Source organism: Electrophorus electricus, chromosome 1 (genome assembly GCF_013358815.1).
Source record: "Electrophorus electricus isolate fEleEle1 chromosome 1, fEleEle1.pri, whole genome shotgun sequence".
Lineage (NCBI taxonomy): Eukaryota > Metazoa > Chordata > Actinopteri > Gymnotiformes > Gymnotidae > Electrophorus > Electrophorus electricus.
The window spans coordinates 25,587,047-25,611,457 of NC_049535.1; the positions used below are offsets into that span (position 1 = coordinate 25,587,047).

At 41.7% G+C, this 24,411-nt stretch overlaps 1 protein-coding gene across 4 annotated transcripts in view; it reads left to right on the forward strand.

Annotated features, from left to right (window-relative positions):
* Positions 1–5,492: 5,492 nt before the first annotated feature.
* The window catches only part of LOC113575188 (Na(+)/H(+) exchange regulatory cofactor NHE-RF2), a 29,668-nt gene continuing 10,749 nt past the window's right edge, over positions 5,493–24,411 (forward strand). For all 4 annotated transcript variants that reach the window (XM_035527796.1, XM_035527805.1, XM_035527799.1 and 1 more), the window contains exons 1-2: positions 5,493–6,167; positions 7,580–7,822. In XM_035527796.1, the coding sequence (XP_035383689.1) occupies positions 5,961–6,167; positions 7,580–7,822 (450 nt within the window). In that variant the 5' untranslated portion in view covers positions 5,493–5,960. The remainder of the gene's footprint in view (positions 6,168–7,579; positions 7,823–24,411) is intronic.

Consider the following 24,411-nt stretch of genomic DNA (forward strand, 5'->3'; position numbering starts at 1 on the left):
CTTTTTACTCGTTATTTTCACTTTTGAGGAGCATTAATTGTGCTCATTTTTTTTTTAGTGATAATCTAGTTTTTCATTACATTGTTTTCATTTTAACAAAACTACTGGTTTTGCTGTAGTGTTAATTTAATACCAAAATGGAGTTATACATTTCTTTATATGAACTTATTAGAACCAACTAATTCATCCAACGCAAACAGTGTATCTTATGTAATAAATCTACAGTTTAATTTACCGATATTTGTAATGGCTAAACGTTGCCTATATAGGTCTACAAGAATACGATGCGAAGATGATGAATATGAACCTTTAGTAAAAGCGACATATTTTGGCAACACACGCTGGTATAGAAAGTGGCGCATTTGACCTAAAAGTTATCCAAAGGTACGGTAAAATAGGAGCTAGCTGGCTTGGGTTAGCTATTCATGTCCTATTGGATAACTAGCTGGATAGCTAGCGGTATCTGTAACGCAATACTATTTCAGTAATTGCAGATTAAACACGAAACAGTCATGGCACACGTAAGTACTATAAATTAACAATATATAGCAGGAAAGTCGAAATACGGGTTCATATACGGAGATCAAGCAATCCGCGATTTTGAAGTTCTGTAAACAATGACACGTGGCATAGTTTTCAACGTCACCTCGCGACAGTGCATTCAAGTCTGACAGTGCATGTCTGCACCAAAACAAGTTTATTATGGAAAACTCCTGACTTTATTATATGTATTTGATTAGCAGGTAAGCCGCAAAGTTTTGTTTTTTTTGTTTTTTGTTCATTTTTCAAATCTGTAAAGGAGACTGAGAACCTTCACCTGCTCAGAAACAGTTAAGGGCATAGGACCCTGCACCCTCTTCCACCTCTCTCCACCTTAGGGGCTCATCTCACACTTCAGAGGAATCAAAGAGACAAAACCAGCTCCTCAGCCTTAGTACCACTGTAAACCAGTAGCAGTGTTATGGTGTAAAGGCTCAGTCCTCGTCTTGCCTCACATTTGTTAGTACACAGAAAGGCTGCAGGAGAGATTCAGTGTTCCTGTCATAGTGGAGAACAGTGATACATGGCACAGCATGTCTGATGGGGATTGGGCCCCACAGAAACTTAAAACTGCACCTGAGCAAATGTCTGGGGCTAAAGATTATAACATTCCAAATACCCCCCCCCCCCCCCATCGTTTCAGTTTCTTAGCTGCATTGTTCAAAGACATTAAACAAAGACATCTAGTCCCAGGACAAAATATAAGTGGGTGAAGGTTTTATTACTACATTGATTTTCTTTTCCTTTTTTTATAGGGGCCTTATCAAAGTAAAAGATGTGATTGATTACTGAAGCATTGATTACTAAAGCTTGGTTATAATTTCCATTCCCCTCTTCAGTAATGTTGAGAGGCAGATTCCTGACCATTTAATGATTCTGTCATGTTTGTGACTATAATACTGATGAAAACATCTGGTGGGGACTGGAAGGTGTAACTCTCTCTTTAAGTTCAGCTTTTGTGAAGAACTCGTGCCCTCCTGTAAAACATCATACCTCCCCAAAGACTTCTGTATATAAAAGAAAGAATCCCAGCCTGTACTGGTTTTAAACAGTAAATAAACTCATTCTGAATATAAATTGTGCTGGCCAGGTTTTACCGGGAATCTTTATGTGCCTGGCTTTTTTTTTAAATATAGGATAAGCGTCTAAGCTAGTAGACAAAGTAATTCAGTTAAAAATGTTGTTGTTGTGTAATGTCGTTGTTGGGAACTCAGGAACACGGTGGACATGTGTTTCAGCTCCAAACTGGTGCATATAATATGATGGATGTAACAGATTTAATGGGCTTTACACCTACAAAAGAAAATGACCTCCCTAAGACAGTGGAGATGAAAAACCTCTGGCATAAAGAACAGATGGCTTGGTGGTTGTGAAATGGACAGGCACCAAGTAAAGTGCTCTTGTGTTCGTCTGAATGTTTCATGAGGAAAAACCATCACAAGAAGGGTGATGGACAGCCAGAGTGTTTGAACTGGGAAAAATATTCCCATCCTGGAGCGGTGCTGAACTACAATAAACCTAAGAGTGCAGTAGACCTGTAAGATGCTCTAATCAGTCAGTGCTGCTTCCTCCATAAGACACGTGGCACAGGGAATCTTTCAGCATTTCTTGGACCGAGCTGTTGCAAGTTTTAATTTTGTACAACTAGCTGTTGAACTCAATGCTACTTGCACAGAAGGCATCCTTTAAGCAGCTCATGAAGGACTTGTTTGAAGCAGCCAAACCATAGCCCCAGTCCAGTCCCACCCAGAGCCAGAAACAGAAGAATGCATGCCTGCATATTTTGGATTAGCCTATATACTTTTGACTTGATTATTAAAGATATGGCAAAGTATTTGTTAAGAGTGTATTTATTTATTTGATTCAGATGAAGGTAAAAACACATTTCAGGAGCAATTCATACAATAATCCAGGTCATTCCAAAGTGTTCACACTTTTTCTTACAATTATATTAACCAAGGCACAAATCCTAACCTTTTGTCTTCAGTGCTTTGAACTGAAGCTTGTGACACTCATTTAAAAACAATAAAGGAGACACAGCTGTTTTTGGTATGCAAAGCAGAGGGAGTAGAAAAGGATGGCCACTAGGATTATTAGCCATGTTCCCTGTTCCCACACCAATTGTAATTAATGATGTCTCTGATCAGCACAAGACTAAACGATACCATGCCCTACTCTTATGTTTTCTGGGTGTGTCCAACACAGCCTGTTACATCATTCATAAGTACCCCATGCAATCCCAGTTAGCAACAACCAGTCACCAGCAGGCAGTTTCTTTAACTGGTCACAGCAAAACTGCCATCATAGGCTGCCTGTCACCCCTGTCGTCACTGAAGTGTACAATTTTGTTTATGTTTGTTTAATGTTTATATGCTAGTAAATAACACTATATGTACCTTGATTTAAAAAAAAATATGATAACATAAATATTTATATGTATTATATATTTGGGGGGTAAATATTTCTGATCAGTCAGATTTTGCCAGGTAGAGGCCCAGAAATAGGAACATTTTTATGCTGTTCAAGAGACACAGAAATCTGTTATAGTGGAGGACTCCTCACTACATTTTAGGCCAAAGGCAAACACTGGAGTGCAGATTTGCCAGTCCCAATCATGATCCCCATTTGACATCCTTCAGTTATTCTTTAGCCCATACATCATTGGCACACTCATGCAGAAAACTAATAAACATGCCCTAAAAGCAAAAGGACCACACTTCTTAAAAGGGCTGAATGTGAAGGAGTTTTACAAGTTTATCGGCCTTATACACAGGGGTGATGAAGGCAACAAGCATTGCAGACTACTGAAGATTACTGGAGCACCAGAATGCTTTTCAAGTTTTAGCTCACTGTTATAGTGATGTCCCAGGCTAGGATTAAGGCAATTGCGTCCTGTCTCCACCTCAGTGGTCCTGAACAGGACGCCATCAATGAGAACAAAAAGGGCACGGAGAAATATGACCCAGCCTTTCAAGTGATACAATAGTTTGTTCTACAAACCTCTGGGATCACCTGTGCCATCAGCTTTGCTTTCCACCAGCAACTGGCATCACCCCCACAATGCTTTCATGGAGCATATCATTAACATGCTGGTAAACTGTGACAAAAACGTTGATCCGACCAGTTCTCTGGGAAAAGAAGATGGCAGCATGTGCAGTGAGCAGGCTTGTGAAGCTGGGCACAAGAACGACACCCTCCAGGTACAGGCATCTGAAGAGAAGGCAGATAAGATTGGCCCAGGCAATCCAACTGCAGGTGGTGGGTGTTGTGTCCCGGTGCTGAGCCCTACTGGAGGAAAGGCTTGAATCAATTGCTACAAACACAAGAAAAAGCTGTCTATAACAACATATTTGTGGCATAGCACTGTGACATATACCTGATAGCAAATGTTTCCATGAATGGAATATTAAACAAGGCTTGGCATTGCCCACAGAACAGACAAAGGCTGTACTAACTTGATACTGACCTGATGAGAAAACTGTAAAAGTCACTTGGCTAATTTGCAACCTGTTATGAGATAGTCTACAAGAGTTACAAAAATTGTTGTTGTTTTTTTTTTTTGTAGATTTGTTTAAATTTGATATGCATTTGATCTTTTCCTTTTACTCTAAACTTTGTAATTATTCTTTTATGCAAATTATCCCAGGTATCAAATAAGAAAAGGTAAACAAGGATATCTGATTTTCATCTTGCTGGCTAAATGTAGCCTTTGAAATCTGTGATTTGCTATCATTTATTTACATCATATTTTGACAAAAGACATAGCCATATGACATTTCCATATACATACAGATCAAATAAGCTCTTTCACTGAGTTAATTCCCAGTGTCTATATAAAACTTATAATAGTAGATGAAAGCATCTCAGCTAAGCCCTCATTTTTAATGAATTTATACAGTATACAGATAGCATGTATAAAATGCGTAATATTGCCAACACTTAATGAAAGTACTAAAAACTCAAAAGAAATATTGGATTGTTAGTATTTAGTGCACGATTGAAACTTGTGATTGGAAACAGCTGTGCCGTGAGCCAGTGTTAAAACAATCAAACTTAGCTTTTTTTCCATAATGATGATTTAACTTTTTAGATTAGTTTTAAAGAAGCTCACAGACCTGCTGCATCCTTTCTGGTGTCCAATACAGGTGGTCTTCCTGAACAATAGTTTAGACTCCTAGCAGATTATGGAAAAATTTGTTTAAAGTCTGGTGAACCAGAGGTACATGAATAAGATTTGATTCTCTTATCGAGCAGTATAGCAGCAGTTGGCTGGACGAAACATGGAGATTTTAACTTTGTGCAATACACTCCTTCGTTGGGATAATTTATATTGGTGTAGTGGTTTATTCACCAATCTGTTTTAAACTCTAAAATGTAACCCATTTATTTATGTGGTTTAACTTGAGCAAAGCTACTATATGTTTAATATTTTTGCAAAATACACAACATTGTTAATACTAATTTCACTTTATAAATCAATTATAACCTAATAACGCTGATATTCTCATCATATTAAAAAATCTTCCAAAAGGGGGCAGCATTGTTTGCATTATGTTCGCATTATTGGCGCACTCGTAATTTCTCGGTGACAGTCATATCCTGATGGAAATCCTTCCAAAATGATGCCATGCGTATGTCATACACATTTTATTGGTGCTTTCTTTACATATGGTTGGAATAAACGCAGAACTGTGGGTATGACACCTGGTAACTTTTTAATAAATAAACAATAAAAAAGACATGATACCCGTTACATGTTCAGAGGCAAACATACAAGCAGCCCAGTGAGTAAGCTTGTTTCCAGAAATTTTGCTGAAGGGCGGTGCTAGCGCAAGCTTCAGAAAGCTACGACCGATTTCATTCGTTCCGGGGCTTCACGTTCACTGAAGAGGTGGACACCCCCTCCCCTCCCCTCCCCTCCCCTCCCCTCCCCATCACCACCGCCGGAGCCGCCGCCGGCGAATATGGATGGAAGTCGGGACAGTGGATAGTGCCTGTTGCTCTTTCTGTCATGTTGTACAGGCGCTATCTTGGTTCTTTTCGATAAAACTGACATGCAATTTATATACTTTCAAAGATTATAGTTCTACTTTCGGGGAAAAAGCAGTTGGGCGATCTGGATACGGGCAAGCAGTGTCTTGCGCAATAGGGTCCCATTTTGTGCGCGTTCTGATCCGTAGCAAGCCAAAAACTTAGAGTTTCCATTCTGAGGAATTATGAAAAAGAGAAGTGACATGTTTATCCGTTTGTTGTGATGCAGACTAAACCGTAGTCTCAGAAAAGACCGCTGGTGCCCCAACGAAGAGAATGCTGGTTTGAGTGTGAGCCATTTGTGCTCATGTCTTTTTGGAATACTCTTTATTTTTGGAAAATACACATTTTCGATCTGTGAAGACTTTGGATGTCGAAGCGAATAAAGTATGGCAAGCGATCTAAAACCTCGGCTATGTTGTATGACAAAGGCGGAGAATGGGTATGGGTTTCATTTGCATGGAGAGAAAGGAAAGAGCGGACAATATATTCGTAAAGTGGAACCCGGGTCGCCCGCTGAAGCTTCGGGGTTGCGCGCGGGAGACCGTGTGGTCGAGGTAAACGGTGAAAATGTGGAAAGAGAGACCCACCATCAAGTGAGTAGACATCAAGTGCTACCTATTCCCACTGACCATTAACAATATAACGTTCTGTTGAAACCGATTAGTTGTATACATCATGATAAGGTTTCATTCAAACTAGTAACAAAAAGTAACTTATTTAAAGCTTGGGAAACATGTATATGTCATTTATAAATGTTTTAGTTTTAAAGGACAGGTCTAAAATGATCTGGGGCACGAGTGTAACGCAAAGGTACTGAAGTATTCCTAATATTTTAGAAAACCACAAGCAGTACGCGCGTTGTCTTTGGAGCAGCAATGAAATTGCTGACTAAAGGATATTTAGAATTCAAGTAGTTTGTGACGACAGTTTGAAATGCGTCACGTCTGCTATCTTTGTTTATTATTATGTTTTAACTGGGTGACTTGGGTTCTACTTACAAGGCCGTTGATGTCTTGGAGTTTTGGTGCGCATTCAAAATGTGACAAGAGTCTTAGATATTGGTTTTCCCAGCATCACAAAGTTTGGCACATTGTATTTTTTCCTTTATCCAGGATAAACACTGGCTTTAAACTTAAAAACGCTACCTTTCCAAATAAGTCAGAAGAACCTAAACAGACATTTATGTCACCATCACACAAATGTGCGAACGTTTAATTAAATACATAAGGATTCCTGCATTGTAAAGGAGCTAAACACCAGAATGTAGGCTTAGCATGCTTGTGTTTTGAAGTTCCGTACAAGAACTTAAATGTGACCCTGCTGAATTGTAGCTTCAGATGAATTCCGCTATAAACATGATACAGAACTTAGGTTGAGATAGTTAATCACTGTAGCCCCGGCACACTCTTTCTGACATGTTTTTCCGAGCTGTATATCTGGTTGCCTGTGTGACTCACTGTATGGGACATAGAACGTCATCACCAGCAAAAATAAATATATATATAAAATAAAGACAGTAACTGCTGGTGCTTAAATAGCATCCAAACTCTTTTGGTCAAATGCATCCTCAGACACAAGTGCTGTCATCCCTCTAACTAACAAGAGTTCTCTGCTCTCTGGATGGCATGCTGGCCATCTATTAATGATGCAGAACAATAATTACACCAACTAAACAGTTCATGTAGTTGGGTTTTCCATGCAGTTAGTGCATTAAATTACCTATAGGCTTGTGAACTTTAATGTTGAATATAAATATTCATTGTTATGTTTCATTCAGAAGTGCAGAGTTCAAACTAGTTAATGAGAACATGCAATAAGCAACTTTTAAATCCTGTTCTTTTACTCCTGGAGGTGAAATAAACATTTTGCACATCACCAGTAAGAAAGCTTGAGTTCTGGGGGCCTTCCACAAATCTGTAAGAAGTAGTGTTGTTGGAGTGGGGTGTTGCTGAGGCCAGGCCTTGATGTTTGTTGTGTGTCCATGATGCCCCCCACCCGTGCTCAGGTGGTGCAGAGGATCAAGGCGGTGGAGGACGAGACCAGACTGCTGGTGGTGGATCGCCAAACGGACGAGTGCCTGCGTAGCCTGCGTCTCACCTGCACAGAGGACATGGCCACCAACGTCAGCCCCTCCCCTGCACCACCCCCTGGCAAGCGGGAGAATGGCTCTGTGTCCAGCCCGCCGGCCGCCCTGACTGGTGAGGTGCCAAAGCCCAGGAGGAGGTCCCCATCACACGCTGGAAAGAAGGTACATAGCCCTAAATTGCAACTGCTAACAATCAGGGCTAGGTTTGCTTCTGCCCTACACTGAGCTTTCAACATCTGACCTTAGGTGCTTATCCAGGGTGCAGCCATATTCACTCTAAAAAGACTGTGGTCAGTACTCTGTCAAATGTCTGAGTAATCACTGACTGATTCCCAGCTGATTTGAATATAGGTCACCACCCTCACAGTGTAGGTAGGTGTTGTCACAAAGGTAAGGGTGTATGAGTGATGAAGCACACACGTCATGCTGTAGATTCATTCATATTCATATCATCATTCATATCAAGTTTTGTTTATCTAGCCGATGCTTGATTTGCTAGCATTCCATAAGGCTTTGACCTCCGATTTATCTGCTGCACTAGTTGTACTCCCCGCCGTTATTGCATTAAACATCATTTTAAAGATGATTTCATCTGTTTCAGAGATGATTTACAGAACTGCATACTGCCCAGTTCTGAGGTTAAAGTCACCCCAGGGTCATCACATTAACTCTGTGACACTGAATAATTAATCTTATAATTGGGAAGACTCATAAAAAAAATCGTAGCGCACAATTAAAAGAGTGCAAATTAAAATGTTTGTAGGTGCCCATGGTAAAAAGTAATGCATGGTACTATTAGGAAAATAAAAATCCAAGAAAATTATTTGTATTGTAATGAGGTGAAGGTGCTCACATGCACTCTCAAACAACCTCCCTCAGTGCATGGACACTCACAAATAGTCATCATAGGAAGGTGAAGATCTGTTCTGTCTTGTTTTGAGGCATCTTCTAAAACACAGGCTGTCCACTTTGAAACACAGGAAGTTTCTTTGCAGAAGTCGTCTGGTTTAAGTCTTGCAGCCGCTGTATCTGTGGATTGGTCTCTCCCTCAGTCTCTTTTTAATATGTCCATCCCACATCTGCTTTCACTTACTCTCCTCTTACCAACATCTAAGCATAATTCAGCCCAGTTTCTACACAAATGCTGTCAACAGTCTATGTCATAGCTCAGTGTGCATGTGTTGAATTTTTGTGTTGCACATGCGTGTGCGTGTTTTTGTGTTTTGTGTTTCTCTTGCTGTGCCACAACCACAAGAGCTGGTTTAAATGCCTGTATGTGTTAAAGCCTAAGAATAAGGTTATCAGTGTAGGAACAGATGCTTCATATCTACATACATTCATTCCTTTGGATATGAAAATTAAAAGCTGATCCTAGTTCAGCATTCTTGTTATGTGGTGGTGCACAGGACTAGAACCACAGATTAATGATACAGAAGAACATGTAAAGGCCAACCATCAGCAGGCTGTGCTTTGTCACTAGGGCACAAGTTTTAGACAAGTTTTAATATATCTAGACACAGATTAAATTTATCTATGAAACCAACTGAGCAGAAATTATTCTGAATTTCCCTGAAGTGGAGTCAGTGAGAGAGAGTGAATGAGTGAATGATTGTGTGTGCAGAATGGACTGGGGTCTGGAAAGGCACAAGCTATTGTTGCCAACCGTGTAAAAGGGCTCAGAGCTGGGGGCCAGAAGTTTAGAACTACTGGCTGTATTTCTGCTGAATCATTCCAAAGTGGCAAAAAGAAATGGAGACTGAAAACCTATGGAAAAGTGTCTATTGAGAACAAAGTGGAGCCTAGAAATAACATTATACTGTAAATGCGCATAGCTGATGGAGCAGTTAAAGTTTAATTGTAGGTACATTAGCTGTGTTGAAAAATCCAATAAGACACATTTTAAAAATTAAGCTCTTTCCACACATTTAATGCCACATACTATTTGACACACGGAATGACATGTCTAAGATAGTGGTTGCATGTGATGCCCCCCATGCAAGCATCCATGTAAAGGTTTGGTAAGAGCTGGACCTATACATCCCAATAGAAAACACTTTTTTTAATTGATGCCTAGGTAATTGGATTCAGATATGGTTAAGGATTGTACATTTCATTTGAGTATGTAACACTTCTTACAAAAAAGTGTATGTCTATTATTTTGAGTGGGGTAGTTATCCCAGCTGTGTTTTCTAGTGTACTTTATTACTATGAGGTTTAGGGGGTAGCAGACTTAGCAAATAATTTGAGTGAGTTAGTGAAACAGGAAATGGGTCCCCCTGTCTGTGGAACATGGTGTAGGGAGTTATGTCTGGGTATCCTGGGAGGCATGTGTGTATGTATGTGTGTACATATACTGAATGGCCACTTTATTAGAGACACCTGTCCTTTCACAATTGGAAAAATCAGGTAAGCATGTTTTCCATTGATCAGTTTCAGTGTGAATCCACATAAGAATGGGAAAATTGAGTGATCTGAGCGACTTTGATTGAAGCATGGTCATCAGTGCTAGACTAACTGGGGCCAGTATTTCAAAAGCTGACAACCTTGTGGGGTTTTCTTGTGCACTGGGGTTGAAAGTATACTAAGAATGTTGTGACTGAGGAAATAAATATCAATTGAAAGGGGATCCTGTGGATGTAAACAACTAATCGACAAAAGGAGTCAGAAGAGGATGTCAAGAATCGTTCTGAAGAACAGGTGATGCACAATCAAGCCAATTGCCACCGCATATATTGCTGGTCCTCCAACTACTATGTCTGAGCACACAATTTGTCCTTCCTTAGCATGGATGGGCTATTACAGTAGACGACCAGTTTGAGTGCCATTGTTGTCCAAGGGAAGCAGAAAAGCAAGACTCCAGTGGGCAAAATAGGGCAAAAAAATTGGATCACTGAGCAGTGGAAAAACATCACCTGGTCATATGAATGCAGATTTGTGTTGCACCAAGCTGATGGGAAGATCAGAATTTGGAGAGAGAGGCATGAATTGATGAGTTGTACACACCAGTACGCTGGACTGTACACACACCAGGACTGGAGGCGACGCTCCAGTCCTGCCACTACGATGGCAGCACCAGCAAGGCAGCAGGTCAGCCAGACTGTTACTGCCCTGCAACCCTCCTGCCTCTCAGGGCTAATTCTCTCACTCCAGGAGCAGACACTGGTTAACTGCTCACCAACACACATCTTTGGTTTGCATTTTGCTCTTAAATATGCAGTTCCTATGTTTATTAACTATATTTTGGTTGAGAATTGACACTTCAGTAAATAACTCTTTCCGTATCATGGTACAGGGAATGTAGGCAAGTGTGAGTTTGCTTCGTCAAGAGACACTCTTCACTTTGGAGGAAGCTATGATGATGGTATTGTGGAAGTGGATGCCGTACCCTCTGTTTGGGTCTTTTCTGTTGCTTTGAAGAAAATCTGTCTCATCCTGTGAGCCTTAGCTGCAAGCTGTTTTCTTCAAACATGCAACATGTTTTTGCAGTTTTTCATTCAGAGGCCACGTTAGCAGAGAGGTTCAGACCTGCGCAGGTGGTGATGCAGAGGTTCATTGCACAGGCAACCCATGAGCTTTATGCAATGTTTCATGTGGGCCCTGCTCATTGTTGCTATGGCAGCCTGACTCCTAAGGTTACCAAGAATTCCAGCACTTCCTGTCCCAAGGAGGAATTGAGGCTTGAGGCTAAACTTGAGCCTAAACTGCGGACTCGTTTTTCAGAGTTCATAAATGTCACCAGCGCTAATGGAACACATGGAGCTAATAAAGCAGCAGCAGCAGAGTTCAGTGTGCGTACGTACGTTTGTGCGCAGGCGTGTCTGTGTGTGGGTGTATGTGTGTGTGTGTGTGTGTGTGTGTGTGTGTGTGTGTTTCAAAGAGGGCACGCACTCATTCTGGTCATATCACTAGTGTCTATGTGATGTAGATATATGACACCACAGATCCACCATGGATTTGTTTCTCCTGCCCAGCGCCAGTTCCTTTCCGGCACATTCCTTCTCTGTTTCTTCTCTCTGAGAGTAAACAAGATGAACGCAGCACAAGCTCTCAGTTGAACTGTGAAATAGTGATGGTGTTCTGTAGCACAATTAAACAGTGAAATGGAATTCAGAAAGGGTGAAAGGTTTTTATTATCCTGTCTTGAGATGATAGTTTGGCTCTCTGCATCACCACTAGAGAAACTACATGACCTTGTGCAAAATAATTGGATGCAAGTAGTTATTTGGCATGGTTAGAGACCTGCACTAATACCGTTTAGACTGGTGTTATAATGTGAATATTGCACAATATAAAGTGTTTCTTCTAAAGTTTCTATTTATATGTAGTCCAGCATTAAATCCAAAATTGTGGTAACTATATGAACAGGTGTAAATATATCTGAATGTGAATATCGTAACTTAACGTTGAATTTCAGGACCAGTATAATCTTACAATATGAGACACATGGACATTAATCATCAGCTCAGAAGTTCAATGTGAGTGGCACAGACTTGTGTGGGCCAGTGTGCATGATCTCATTTGTATTAGCAACATTACAGTGATAGGTGAGGTATTCCTTCAGTGTGACCCCTGATCTACAGGTGACTCCTGTTGCTAATACATTCCCCAGTCATTTATTAGTAACACGCTATAGATGATCAGTACAGTTATACCCTATAGCTATGCATAATTTGTGAAAATGCAATAGCCCTTCGTCAGTGGTCAGTTTCTAACCACAGGACTGCTATTCACCGGCTATCTTTGAGAGCAGACTGATATGTAAGAACTCCAGCAACACTTCTTTACCTGTTAAACAAGTACTGGCTCAACCCACACTGCCATGTTGGTGTTAGTGCTGTGTCGAGAATGGTCCACCAATGAAATAATCTCGAGTCAGGCATTCCTGTTGTCAGAAACTGATCAGTGCTGAATAGGGTCTGTACCTGTACACTTATAAAATGCAATGATGAGACAGGTGCGCCAGAAAGGGCATGAACGAGGTAAATGTTTGTAATAAATTAGCTTGTGAGTGTGTATAAGATACCCTCTTCACACAGTTCGTTTAACAGTTCAGGACTGGATTGGGCAGCAAAGGTTCGTTCTCCTCATAGTGGACCTGCTGATTACACAGATGATATTCTGAGAGAAATAACACCACATTTTTATTTCGTTAGAGGATATTATGTAGCACATTTGTTATTTATGATTCTATATTGTAGGTATTATTTTTGATATTGGTGTGTGCACTAATAGAAACATGAAGCAGACTGAATTGCAGGGAGGTTCAGGAAATAATGCTTTCTATGCAGACCATAGGCATAGTGTTTTTGGGGGGGGAGGGGACATGTTCCTCCCCAATAATTTCTACTCACTCTACTCCTATGATGTGTTAGGTTTGGGGGGCGTGTGAGCACTATCCCTTCCAAAGTTGAAATGAAATCTACACCACTGGTGCAGACCAGTGTCTTATGGCATATAGGATATAGTTTAGTTATCAATCTATGAACAAAGCCTATAGATGGCTTGTGCTGTGCACAGGATATTAGCAAAGGCCTGTGGGTCCTGTCAGCATTGACTCTTTCCTACAGGAGATATTTTTAGGCTAACTGTGACTCACTCAGTCTACTGATTGCAGAGAAGTGTTTTTGTAGTGTTGCACAAATCAACTATTACATGTGATTTACACATGGCCTTCTACGCTTATTAAATCTCCTACAGACCGGATATATGACAAGTTAACTTACACTGTTAGTCATTTGAGTATGACTTTCTAATTCTAAAGCTTAACAACATGGAGTAATATTAATTTGATTCAATGTTTCTCTACATAAACAAATTTGATACATCTCCATAGAAATTTATGGGGGGATTCTAGTTATTGAACTCAGATTTAAGTACATACCCTGAATTGTCAGAATGGAACTTGAACTGACCCTGACCCTGGTGTATTCGGGTAGAAATATTCTCCACAGTACTCTTTCTGTTCCCACGCCACCCAGTCCTCATGCCCTCTCCCCTCCTCTGATTGGCTAAACACATTGTTCTGTACCGGATGGGGCATGGCCTCGCCCTTCTCCACTACCAGAGTCCATGTTTGAGTGTTGAGTGTCACTTTCTCACCGTGAAGAACAACACTTTGCATTCTTCCAATCTGTTACTCGAGACGTCAGCCTGTGCATCCACATGGGTGCGCGCGCGCGCGCGCACACACACACACACACACACACACACACACACTCACACACACACACACACACATACATACACACACACACACACACACACGCACACAGCTCCAAACAGCAGGTGCTTTCATCACACAGGCTTATCTCTTCCAAGCACAGGACTGTTCCTTGAGGCTACTGATGTGTGGAGGGCTGCAGGTGGAGGAGGGGATGCTTTTTACTACATCACTGACTGGAAGTTGAGATGCCACTTAAGCAAATGTATAGGTACACTGTACAAATGTCCTATAGACATGCATTTAAGTTCTCACTGGTCCTAATGACATGAGATTTAGACTTATGATTTCTCTCCCTACTGTGTTTGATTTGTAGCTAAAGTTTTGTTTAGCTACAAATAACTCTATCTACCTCACGCAGTACTTCAACAGTGTTTCGCCTGTTGTGAATTAACCTCAATGACTTGTCAAAAAACTGTATGTTGGAGTCATCTGGAGAGAAGTGAATGGTAAAAAAGGAGTGAGGCTTCAGTTTACTCTGTGATATTGACTTTTCAAGGATGTTTGGGCTGTTCTTGCAGTCTGTCCCTCCCTAAGATCCTCCCTTTACTGAGTCTCTGTTTTTCTTTTTGACCATCTCAGCTGTCGTATGGCACTACCTTGTTTGCCACAGAGTTTTCTGATCTTGCTCTTCTCTGCAGAAAGAAGTATGGGAATCTCACAAATATAATGAAATAAATATTTTATCGTTTGATGTGGGCTGTTGATTTTATGATCCTGGATTCACTGCAGTGAAAGCTGAGCTCATATGCAGGCTGACCAGTTTTTGTCTTTTATATCCTAATGACTGTGATTCTGTAATTCACTATTCAGAAAAGCAGTCTTACTTAGATATTTGCTTCATAAAGGGGATTGTTGACTTTTTGTTTGGAACTTGTTACATTTTTTGTCACACTTTTTCTACTCAAATGCATAATAGTAGATCTCTGCAGAGGAGAGATCGTAATTCTTTTTTCTTTAAGAACACATCCATTACAACACGTGTATCTGGTTACCAGCTGAAGCTTTCCCTTGTATGATATGCATGTTCCCAGCTATCAGAAACGAAAGCTCAAACTTACAGTGATCTCAACAGAGAGACTACAGGGAATGAAAAAGGTATATTGAACTAATTGCATTGTTCCTGATACCAGTCCCACCCCAGATGGCTTCGGCCAGGGACTGAACTGTGACTGCACTACCAAGCATTAGCAACCACCATGTCATCAACTTCAGCTAGCATGTCCCACTAATTGGGCTAATTAACATTAAGGACAAAAGAGCATACAGAATTGAGGCAGCAGAGCTGATAAACTGATGCCACTGCATCAACCTGGCAGCAGAGCCAACAAAAAAACAGCACTTGTTGTTGACTTGAACAGTTTGTTTGGTGGCAATAGAGCAACATTAAAAGCTGGTAGCTGCTTCAGATTCCTGTGGGAAAAAATGTTAAATAATCTGTCATGGGCTCTGAACACTGTACACTTCCTATGGTGAAAGAGGGTGGGGAAAGAGTGAGCAAATACTCAACTGTGGAGATTGGAGTATTACTCACTGGGGACACCACAGACCTGTTTGCCAGTGAAACTGGCATAGTAATACAAGGAATTTTGAGAAATAACCATCCTTGAACAAGATGCATCAGTCACTGCCTCAGGGCCGCCTATGTGATTATAGAAGAACAAAACCAATATGGTCACAAAGGTTTCCTGCACATATGGTGTATTCATATAAAGTATTCTGGTCATAATTCATGAGTATTCTGGTTCATGATTCTTAAGTATTCTAGATAGAATTCATTAATATTCTGGTCTATGAGTTTTATAAGTACTTTGGCTAGAATTCAACACTTTTCTGGTTCATACGTATTCTGGCCACAATACTAAAGACAAGATTTTGAGATTTATGTTTAAGTTTGGCACCCTTAAGCAGCCCACGGATTCAACATCTACTGTCCTCAACATCTTTGCACTCTATCAGAAGGATGGTCACATCCCCTGCCACTGCTTGTTCATCATCTTCTGACGTGACTGCTACTTTCCTGTGCTGCTCTGGCTCTCATCCACTCTTCACACTGCCCTTTACACCGCATCACCCAGTAGTGTCTTTTTGCAGTGCTTGCAGGACGCATTGATTTTGTTATAGTATGGATGGAGTTTGTACTCTTGTACTGCACGTTTGTCTGGTATGCCTACATTTAACTTCACACTTATCACTGCCTATATCAGACGAACAGTCCTGATGGTTGTCAGTTCAAAAGATGTCTGGTAATGAGACAGGGCCCAGGGACCAATTTCATGATGGTTAATGATGCATTTTTTTAGCATTCAGATTCACTTTCTAAAAAGTAGGTCTTGGTATCAGTGCTAAGCATTATATTCAGACTTTTCCTACCCTTCCTGCCTGGTTGGTATGGATTTATGTGTGGGCTATCAAATAATTAGCTTCCCAAGTCATTTTCATACTCGCACACACCCACGCTGGACCCCTTTCGCACAAGAACACGCACATCTGGTCTGGGTCCTGAAGCACTGAGGAGGTGTGGAGAGTGAGCGAGCCTGTGGTAGTTAAGCATGTCTAAACCCACACTGTATGTGCGTGTGTGTGTGTGTGTGTGTGTGTGTGTGTGTGTGTGTGTGTGAGAGAGAGAGAGAGAGAGAGAGAGAGAGAGAGAGAGAGAGAGAGAGAGCACTGACTATCATCCTGCACTGGAGAAATCCAGTTCCAGAACTTTCTTGAGATCTGGTCTGGATTGACCGTGATTTGGTGTACTTCAGATGCTCCCACGTGGGCTTGTTATGTTCTCCTTCAGTGTGAGATTGTAAGTCAAATCTCATTCATTTCTTTCCTTGTTCCCTTTTGTGTTTTTGCATTTCACCTTTGCACATCTGTCTAAACAAAATTGTGCATGTGCTTGTGTGTGGACTTGAATGAGCTTGCTGTAAAGAAGGCGAGGTCAGTCTGCTTTCAGCTTGAATCCAATAAAGATACAGCAGGTTTGTGCATGGAACAGTGGAGTGTGGAATGGTATGCAGCAGAGCAGACTAGCCCAGTGGTGGAACCCAAGCTGCGTGGGAGACTTGGCTTCAAGAGAACACACTTCCAAGATCAGGGATTCAGAATTAAGGTTTATAGGTCATAATCTGAGAAACAATTGCTAGTTGAGCTAGACACTAATATTGGATGTGGGAACCCAGAAGAGAGTGTGTGTGTGCGTGTGTGTGTGTGTGTGTGTGTGTGTATGTGTTTTTGTGTGTGTATTTTGTGAGTGTGTATGTGTGTGTATGTCCTGCCCTTCTTCTTATCAAGCACCTAAAAGGAACCAGTAAAGCAGAGTAGGCAAACAGCAGGTCTCTGATCTTCATAACATCTGTGCATCATGCTTTTTCAGCATTTAACAGCACACCATGCTTTTTGTGTTTTCATTAAGAGACTGCAGAGCATTACGCCATTCCTCAGCATTGAACTGTTCTGTTGGTTTTGTTGTTTTTCACAACTTGTTTGAATTCCCTGCCACTTCCTATTTGTGTTCCATCCCCTTGATGCTGAGCAACCATTCAGAGCCCTCTGGTCTGGCTTTGTTTTTGTTTGCATTGGTGCATGTTCTTTCCAGTGGTTCTGGTTCTGGTCACCCAGCTCTTCATGTGACAGGCTGTGCATTGCCCTCCGCATGGTTTTCAGCTAGGATTGTGTGGGGCTTGGATTGGCATACTAATGGGAAAAAGATATCTCCTGTCATTAGGGGATGTATGTTGTATAATTTCCTGGTATTTGCAGAGACTTTTTTTGACGATAGTAAATTCTGATGTATCTTGCTTCTTGGTCATCAAACGGAGTAATACTGTCAGTTTGTGTTTATGTGTTTCTGTGCCATGTCAAGGTGTAAACAAACCTTGTAAAGACTATGTCAAGACATTTAGATTGACTGAGCTGTCGCGATAGAAAAAAAAAGAGTGGATATCTTAAATATGGCTGTGTTCTTACATATAGCAGAGGCCTGTCCTTTTAAGCATAGCAGAGGCCTGTTTCTCCCTGTTTTCCCCATGGCTGGTTCCCCATGGACCCCTTCTCAGTTTGCTTGTGCAGGTTTTCAGTCAAATGTGAGAGGGCAGATTCAGCCCTCCTGTCTGTAGTTTATGTTGACCCATGTTGAAGGCATGGCTCCAGCAAGTACATGTACTGCTTCTCCCCAGACGCCATGTTGTCAGGCCCCTCCCCCTCCGGAGCCAGTTGCGAGGAGGGGTTGCTGAAAGGCAGCTGTGTTGTGTCCAGATGTGTGTCTTGCAGGGCCCTGTGGGCCTGAGCGCCTGAGGAGGGCCTCTGTTGGCTTCAGCCGTGGGTAGGAGGGGAAGGTTTGGAAGAAGACTGAATGGGGGTGGGTCGTGTGAGAACACAGGCATGTGCTTCCCTGCAAGCTCCAGCCGCTTTGCTGACAGGCAACCCTGGGAGGGTCATTTACCCCGATTAACCTGCAGGGCAGCAATCTCATTCTGTCTCCAGCACTTAGTTTTAACCAGACCTGCCCCCCACAATGCCGTTAAAGCCATGCAGGAATCATGGGATATCATCAGTTGCAGGCTGCCTGCTGGTTGTGTTTTCAGTACGTCACTCTCCGTCATGCTTGCAGTTGGCTAACACACATGAATGCACATGCATACACACACACACACACACACACACACACACACACACACACACACACACACACAAATTCATACACACACATCACGTCACCATTGTGCAATTGTTCCAGGCAGTCTTGGCACCAGGCTGGAGTGGGCTCTGGTCTCCTGCGCAGCCGTTCAGTTGTGCAGCTATGATTCCTTCAGCTGCTCATGGAACAGAAGTGTTGCTCAACACAATCCTCCTCCTCTTCCTTCATCTTCTCTTCCTCATCATCATCACAGCTGTCTGCCTGAGAATGAGGTCAGCTAGTGCACCATGTTTCTTGAGCCCCTCCAGCTCTGCACTGATGTAACGATCCAGGTCAGGCAGGGTGGGCTACAGGCGTGCCAGGGAATCTTCACTGCCCACTCAATCACTTATGCTGGATAAAAATGGTTTTCCGCTGATGTATGTAATGGGATGCAGGGCTGTTTGTTCATCCCAGGATCATGAGTGACACACTCTCTTCTTTACCGTCATCCATGCAGCCTCACTTTGCTTTGATCAGATCACAAACGGACATCAGACTGACATCTAGCCCATCTCTAAGCAAACATGTCAAATTCATCAGCACTTGTGTTTGCAGCTTTCGGCTCAGCTTGGAGAAGAGACTCTTTTAGTCCCTGTTGAAACATACACTTTATCCATCTTTCCTGTGTCTGTTAAGTTCAGTGTTTTTCTGTGTTCATAAAAATGACCATGGAGAGTAGAATTTGCCCAGTGGAATTTCGTAAAGGTCCGCTCTGGAACACGGGTCGGATACACAGCTGTTTCTGTGGGGTGTACGGGTGTTGTCGGGTATGTGTGTGTTGCAAGCTGATTCTGGATAATTGATTCAGAAAGCTTTTGAAGAGGCCCTAATCATTTTGGGAGCATTGGACATGCTGGAGTATGGTTGGAGTATGGTTACACTGCACCCAATCGGGTAAATGGTATTCGGTAGATTTTGTAAAGTGACAGAATTTGGCAGGTGAGATGCAGCTCCATCACAGTCAAGGGGTTTTCATGCACCTTTTGAGAAGGGACAGATAGCACAGAGATTATTTTCATTTTCAAGTATTTGGAGAGGGCGTATTCATAACTCAATTTCAAAACTCTATATCCTCATGCAAACACTTTCTTCTGCATAACATTACATAGTAGTTTGTCTGCCAGTTCCAGGACGAGGACAAACAGGACATGGTGCCACACCTTAACTACACGATCATCAGTCATTCTGTTCCTCAGCTTGCTCATTTTGGCATGGTGAGGGTTGAAGAGAACAGAGAGGATTGATTAGTGTGGGGAACGGGGTGGGTATTGCTGAGGGCATTGTTATCTATAGAACCAATACATCACTAGTCACTTGAGAGCCACAACTTGGAGCAAATTGTCTGACGTGTGTATATATCTGCATGCGTTTATATATATATCTGAGCATATGTATATATCTGCATGTGGGTGTATATATCTGTGTGTGTGTGTATATATCTGTGTGTGTATATATTTCTGCTTGTGCATATATCTGCACGTGTGTGTATATATATCTGCATGCATGTGTATATATCTGCATGCGTGTATATCTGCGCATGTGCATATATCTGCTTGTGTGTGTATATATATATATCTGCATGCATGTGTATATATCTGCATGTGTGTCTATATTTGCACATGTGCATATATCAGCATGTCGGTGTATATATATCTGCATGCGTGTATATATCTGCACGTGTGTATATATCTGCATGCATGTTTCCACTGTGTCCTCCCTGCTCAAAGTGCATCCTGTTTGCTCCACCCGAGTTTCCTTCCAGTGGGTAAAAGCACTCTGCACATCCAATGGCAGTCTCTTTGTGGCTGTTACACAAAACTACAGCCTGCTCAAATGGCCAAGGTGCAGGGCCCCTGTGCTGGATGAGTGTGTGCACATGTGGAGTTCCCGTCCGGAACGGCCCAGCCTCGACCCCAGGGTGCTGTAATGCGGTGGGGCCACAGGGGTTGAGGGGGTCTGTGCTACACTGATAACAAGGGTGTGGGCCCAAAGGCGGGTCATCAGCACCCTACCAACATACCCGTAGGAAGTCAAAACTGACAGTAAAAAACAAGTATGAAGAGCTTCAATGTTCTAGGCCAAGAGAGATACACAGATACAGGTTAAGTGTATGTCTCTTCAAATCATCTGAACCAGTCACAAACAAATGCAATAATATTGTATAGCACTGGCTGGGAACCCAGCAAGGCTAGAAACTTTACTGATGTTCTCAGCTGCACTCATGCATATCTCAGCCTCCACTGCCAGCAGAATGCAGCATGACACTCGACTGTCATATAGCTCGATTTACTAAGTCTAGGGTGCGCTGGTCATGTGCCCAATCTGTTGTGTGACTTTCAGCACATTAGCCAAAAGAAAGCGTGTGCTTATTCTCATGCCCTTGGGCAAAGGCTTACACAATGTACACATACGCAAACAATCATATATACTCATGCTGTTTAATCATTTGAATGTTCTTCAGAATGATCTGAATATTTCATGATCCGAAAGTGAAATGCCTCTAAGGGCATTCTGGTAAACAGCCAGCAAGGATACCAGCAAGGAAAGGATCCAGGATCAGTACATTCACTTGTCAGAGAGGTGCTGTGGGTTGGGTGTGATCCATACCATTTGTCAGCAGAGGTAGAGTGTGACAGGAGTGGGTGGGCACTGATCATGTGAGATCGCCAACGGCTGCAAGAGTGCAGGGCCTTCTCCTTTAAGCCTCCTCTCCCTCTCCTCTCCTCTCTCCTCTCTCTCTTCTCTCTTCTCCCTCTCCTCTCCTCTCTCCCCTCTCTCTTCTCTCCTCTCCCTCTCCTCTCCTCTCTCCCCCTCTCTTCTCTCCTCTCCTCTCTCCCCTCTCTCTTCTCTCCTCTCCCTCCTCTCCTCTCTTCTCTCCCTCTCCTCTCCTCTCTCCCCTCTCTCTTCTCTCCTCTCCCTCCTCTCCTCTCTTCTCTCTCTCTCCTCTCCTCTCTCCCCTCTCTCTTCTCTCCTCTCCCTCCTCTCCTCTCTTCTCTCCCTCTCCTCTCCTCTCTCCCCTCTCTCTTCTCTCCTCTCCCTCCTCTCCTCTCTTCTCTCTCTCTCTTCTCCCCTCTCCCCTCTCTCTTCTCTCCTCTCTCCTCTTCCTTCTTCCTCCTGCCAGGCTCTTTTCCTGGCATGCGCCAACCCTCATTACGTGAGTCAGACGCAGGTTAATCAACAGGAAAATACTGCATGCAGGACCATTGCCACCAGCAGCAGAATGGTGGACGCTTGCACGCTAACCTCGGCATTCAGTGTTTACATAGTGCTGCATGCCACAAACAGGACAAGAGAAAATGGAACCCTTGTAGACACAAACATGTAGTGTCATATTATAAATGGAATGCTTGCCAAAAATTCTGAACCTCCCCAAATAATGACATTTATTCCGAATGCATGTGTGTCAATACTTGGTATATCTTTCCACTGAAATCTCTCTGTACTGGACACCTAACTAAGGGCACATTGAGCTGCTCTCTTTCAGTGGCTTTGTGAGGGTTGTGTCTGGGCTGTTAGTGAGCAGGGCTAGCCTGTGTGTGTTGGCTGGGTGTGATTTGTCTTTATTCTACACAGTTGCCAGTTTAATTGGATGAGCTTGTTTCAGTCTGAACTAAGTGAAGTGTTATACTGATCTTGCTGTTGAGCATGACCAAGTTCATCTGGAATGTCAAACTTGCAGGACTTTCAGTCGGATTACTCATGCATATATTATTCCATATCAGTGTTATCTTGTCATTGGTTTCCAAAACAAGTAGATGTCCCACTTCCTTGCTTGCGAAATGTCATCCTTCTTTCATATTTTGTCCAAATTCACTGTTGTCTGGGACACAGATCAGTGGAGGTCCATAACTAATTGATCAGTTGATGAACTGAGGCCACGAATAATGCAAGATGGCCAGTTATCCATGCTGCCTGTTCCAGAAAGCCCAGCAGAGCCTATCTGCCTTTAGATAGCACCAGTCCACCAAGATGAGGGAATAAAGGTTCACAGCAAGCAACTGCGTTAAACTGACTCTGTCTGACAGTCCTTAGCTGGCTATCGCACTTAAGATTGGATTAATAACATTCTGAAGATGGTTGTTAAAAGACATCCTCACAAGGCTGGTTAGTCTCTTGTTCCATTAAGGCTGGTATAACAGATGCATTCCCTGGAGCATCTCAAACTATGGCTTTGGAAGGAAATTCCAGGTAGCACAGCCAAAAGTCTGGAGGGCCTGGCTGACAATTTGCTACTCAGTACACCTCATGGGATTACAGAGAAAGTTTTACTGCTGTCATATGTTGCACCTAACCAGATGTGGGCAGTAGTTCATGTTGAAATCAATAATAGTGGATTTTATAACATTTCATATTGGATTCCCAGGATTCATTGCTCTCTCTTCGTAATGTGTTTTTCCATCTGGCTTTTTCTTTTCTCTCCCCTTCTGGAGTAACTTTTGAATGCACACATATGACAATTTTGGACAGAATAAGAATAAGTCATCTTCTAAGTCTTCTGGTGCCTTGTAAATAATTTTGCTACTGTATATTATTTACAATTTTATTTTTATATATATATATATATATATATATATATATATATATATATATATATATATATATATATATATATATATACATATATATATATATATATATATATATATATATATATATATATATATATATATATATATACTAAGCTTTGTGAAAAGAAAGAAATTCCATTATTAAATTTACACCATTGGTTTTGCTGTGGAGGGTTGTAAGTCTTGGAATTGGAATTGATTTTATTGTATTACTTTGTGATGATAAAAAAAAAGTTACAGCACTAAAACTGATAAATATTTATCATGTACATAATTTGTGAATGAAACAATGTATGTTTTATATAAATGTATGTATGTATGTATATATATATATATACACACACACACACACACACACACACACACACACACACACACACACACACACCTCACCTACATTTTCAGAGGCTGAAAGCAGGTTGCAAGTCTAGGGAGGGTGACACTCTGTTGATTATCCAATGATATTTTTGTGGTCTGTTGTCCCTTGGGACCACACCCAGTTGCGGGCCAGATGGAACTGGGCACTCCAGTTACACGGCTGTTACCCAACCACGTGGTTTTCCATTAGAATACTGGCTGTCCTTTTGGGGCGTGGGTGTCGCAACTACTCTAGAGTAGGACTTCTGTATCTGAAAACACACACACTTAGGTCATGTTAGATAGATTGAAAGGCCATCTAGCCAATTACATCAGAGTCAGAGAAGCGAGAAATTCAGTGGTATCTAACGTTAGGTCATCAGAAAAGGTCTCAATGTCAACATGTTTGAGGAATGATGTGATGCTGCATTAGGCTATGTAGATTGTCATGTTGAATTTACTGTTGCAATGTTGTCTAGTTTAGTGATTCCAACATTTATCCATGGAAGATATAGAAAATATTCAACTTTAGTCACCTCTAGGATATTGTGTTTTTGTGCCATCTTTTCCACTTTTGCATTTTTGTGTCATAGAATTGTCCCATCAATTACAATTAGTGGCATCCATTCAAATGTAACCTAATTCTGATGCACGGTCTGAATAACAGCTGTCAGATGTGTACGTGCTTTGCACTAAGTACAGAAGTAGATTATAGAACAGTTGTGTCTTAACCACCTCATGTATTTAACTTAGGCTGTTTAAGATGTCCACTTCATAGTCTGCACTGCACTCTTCAAAAGCTTTGTTCACATTAGAAGCCCCATTGTTAAATTTCAATTTTTTGCTTAGATCCTGACAGTTCATATTTATAGTTGCAAGTGACATGTATCTGTGATAAAATAATAAGTAGATTATTATTATTATTATTATT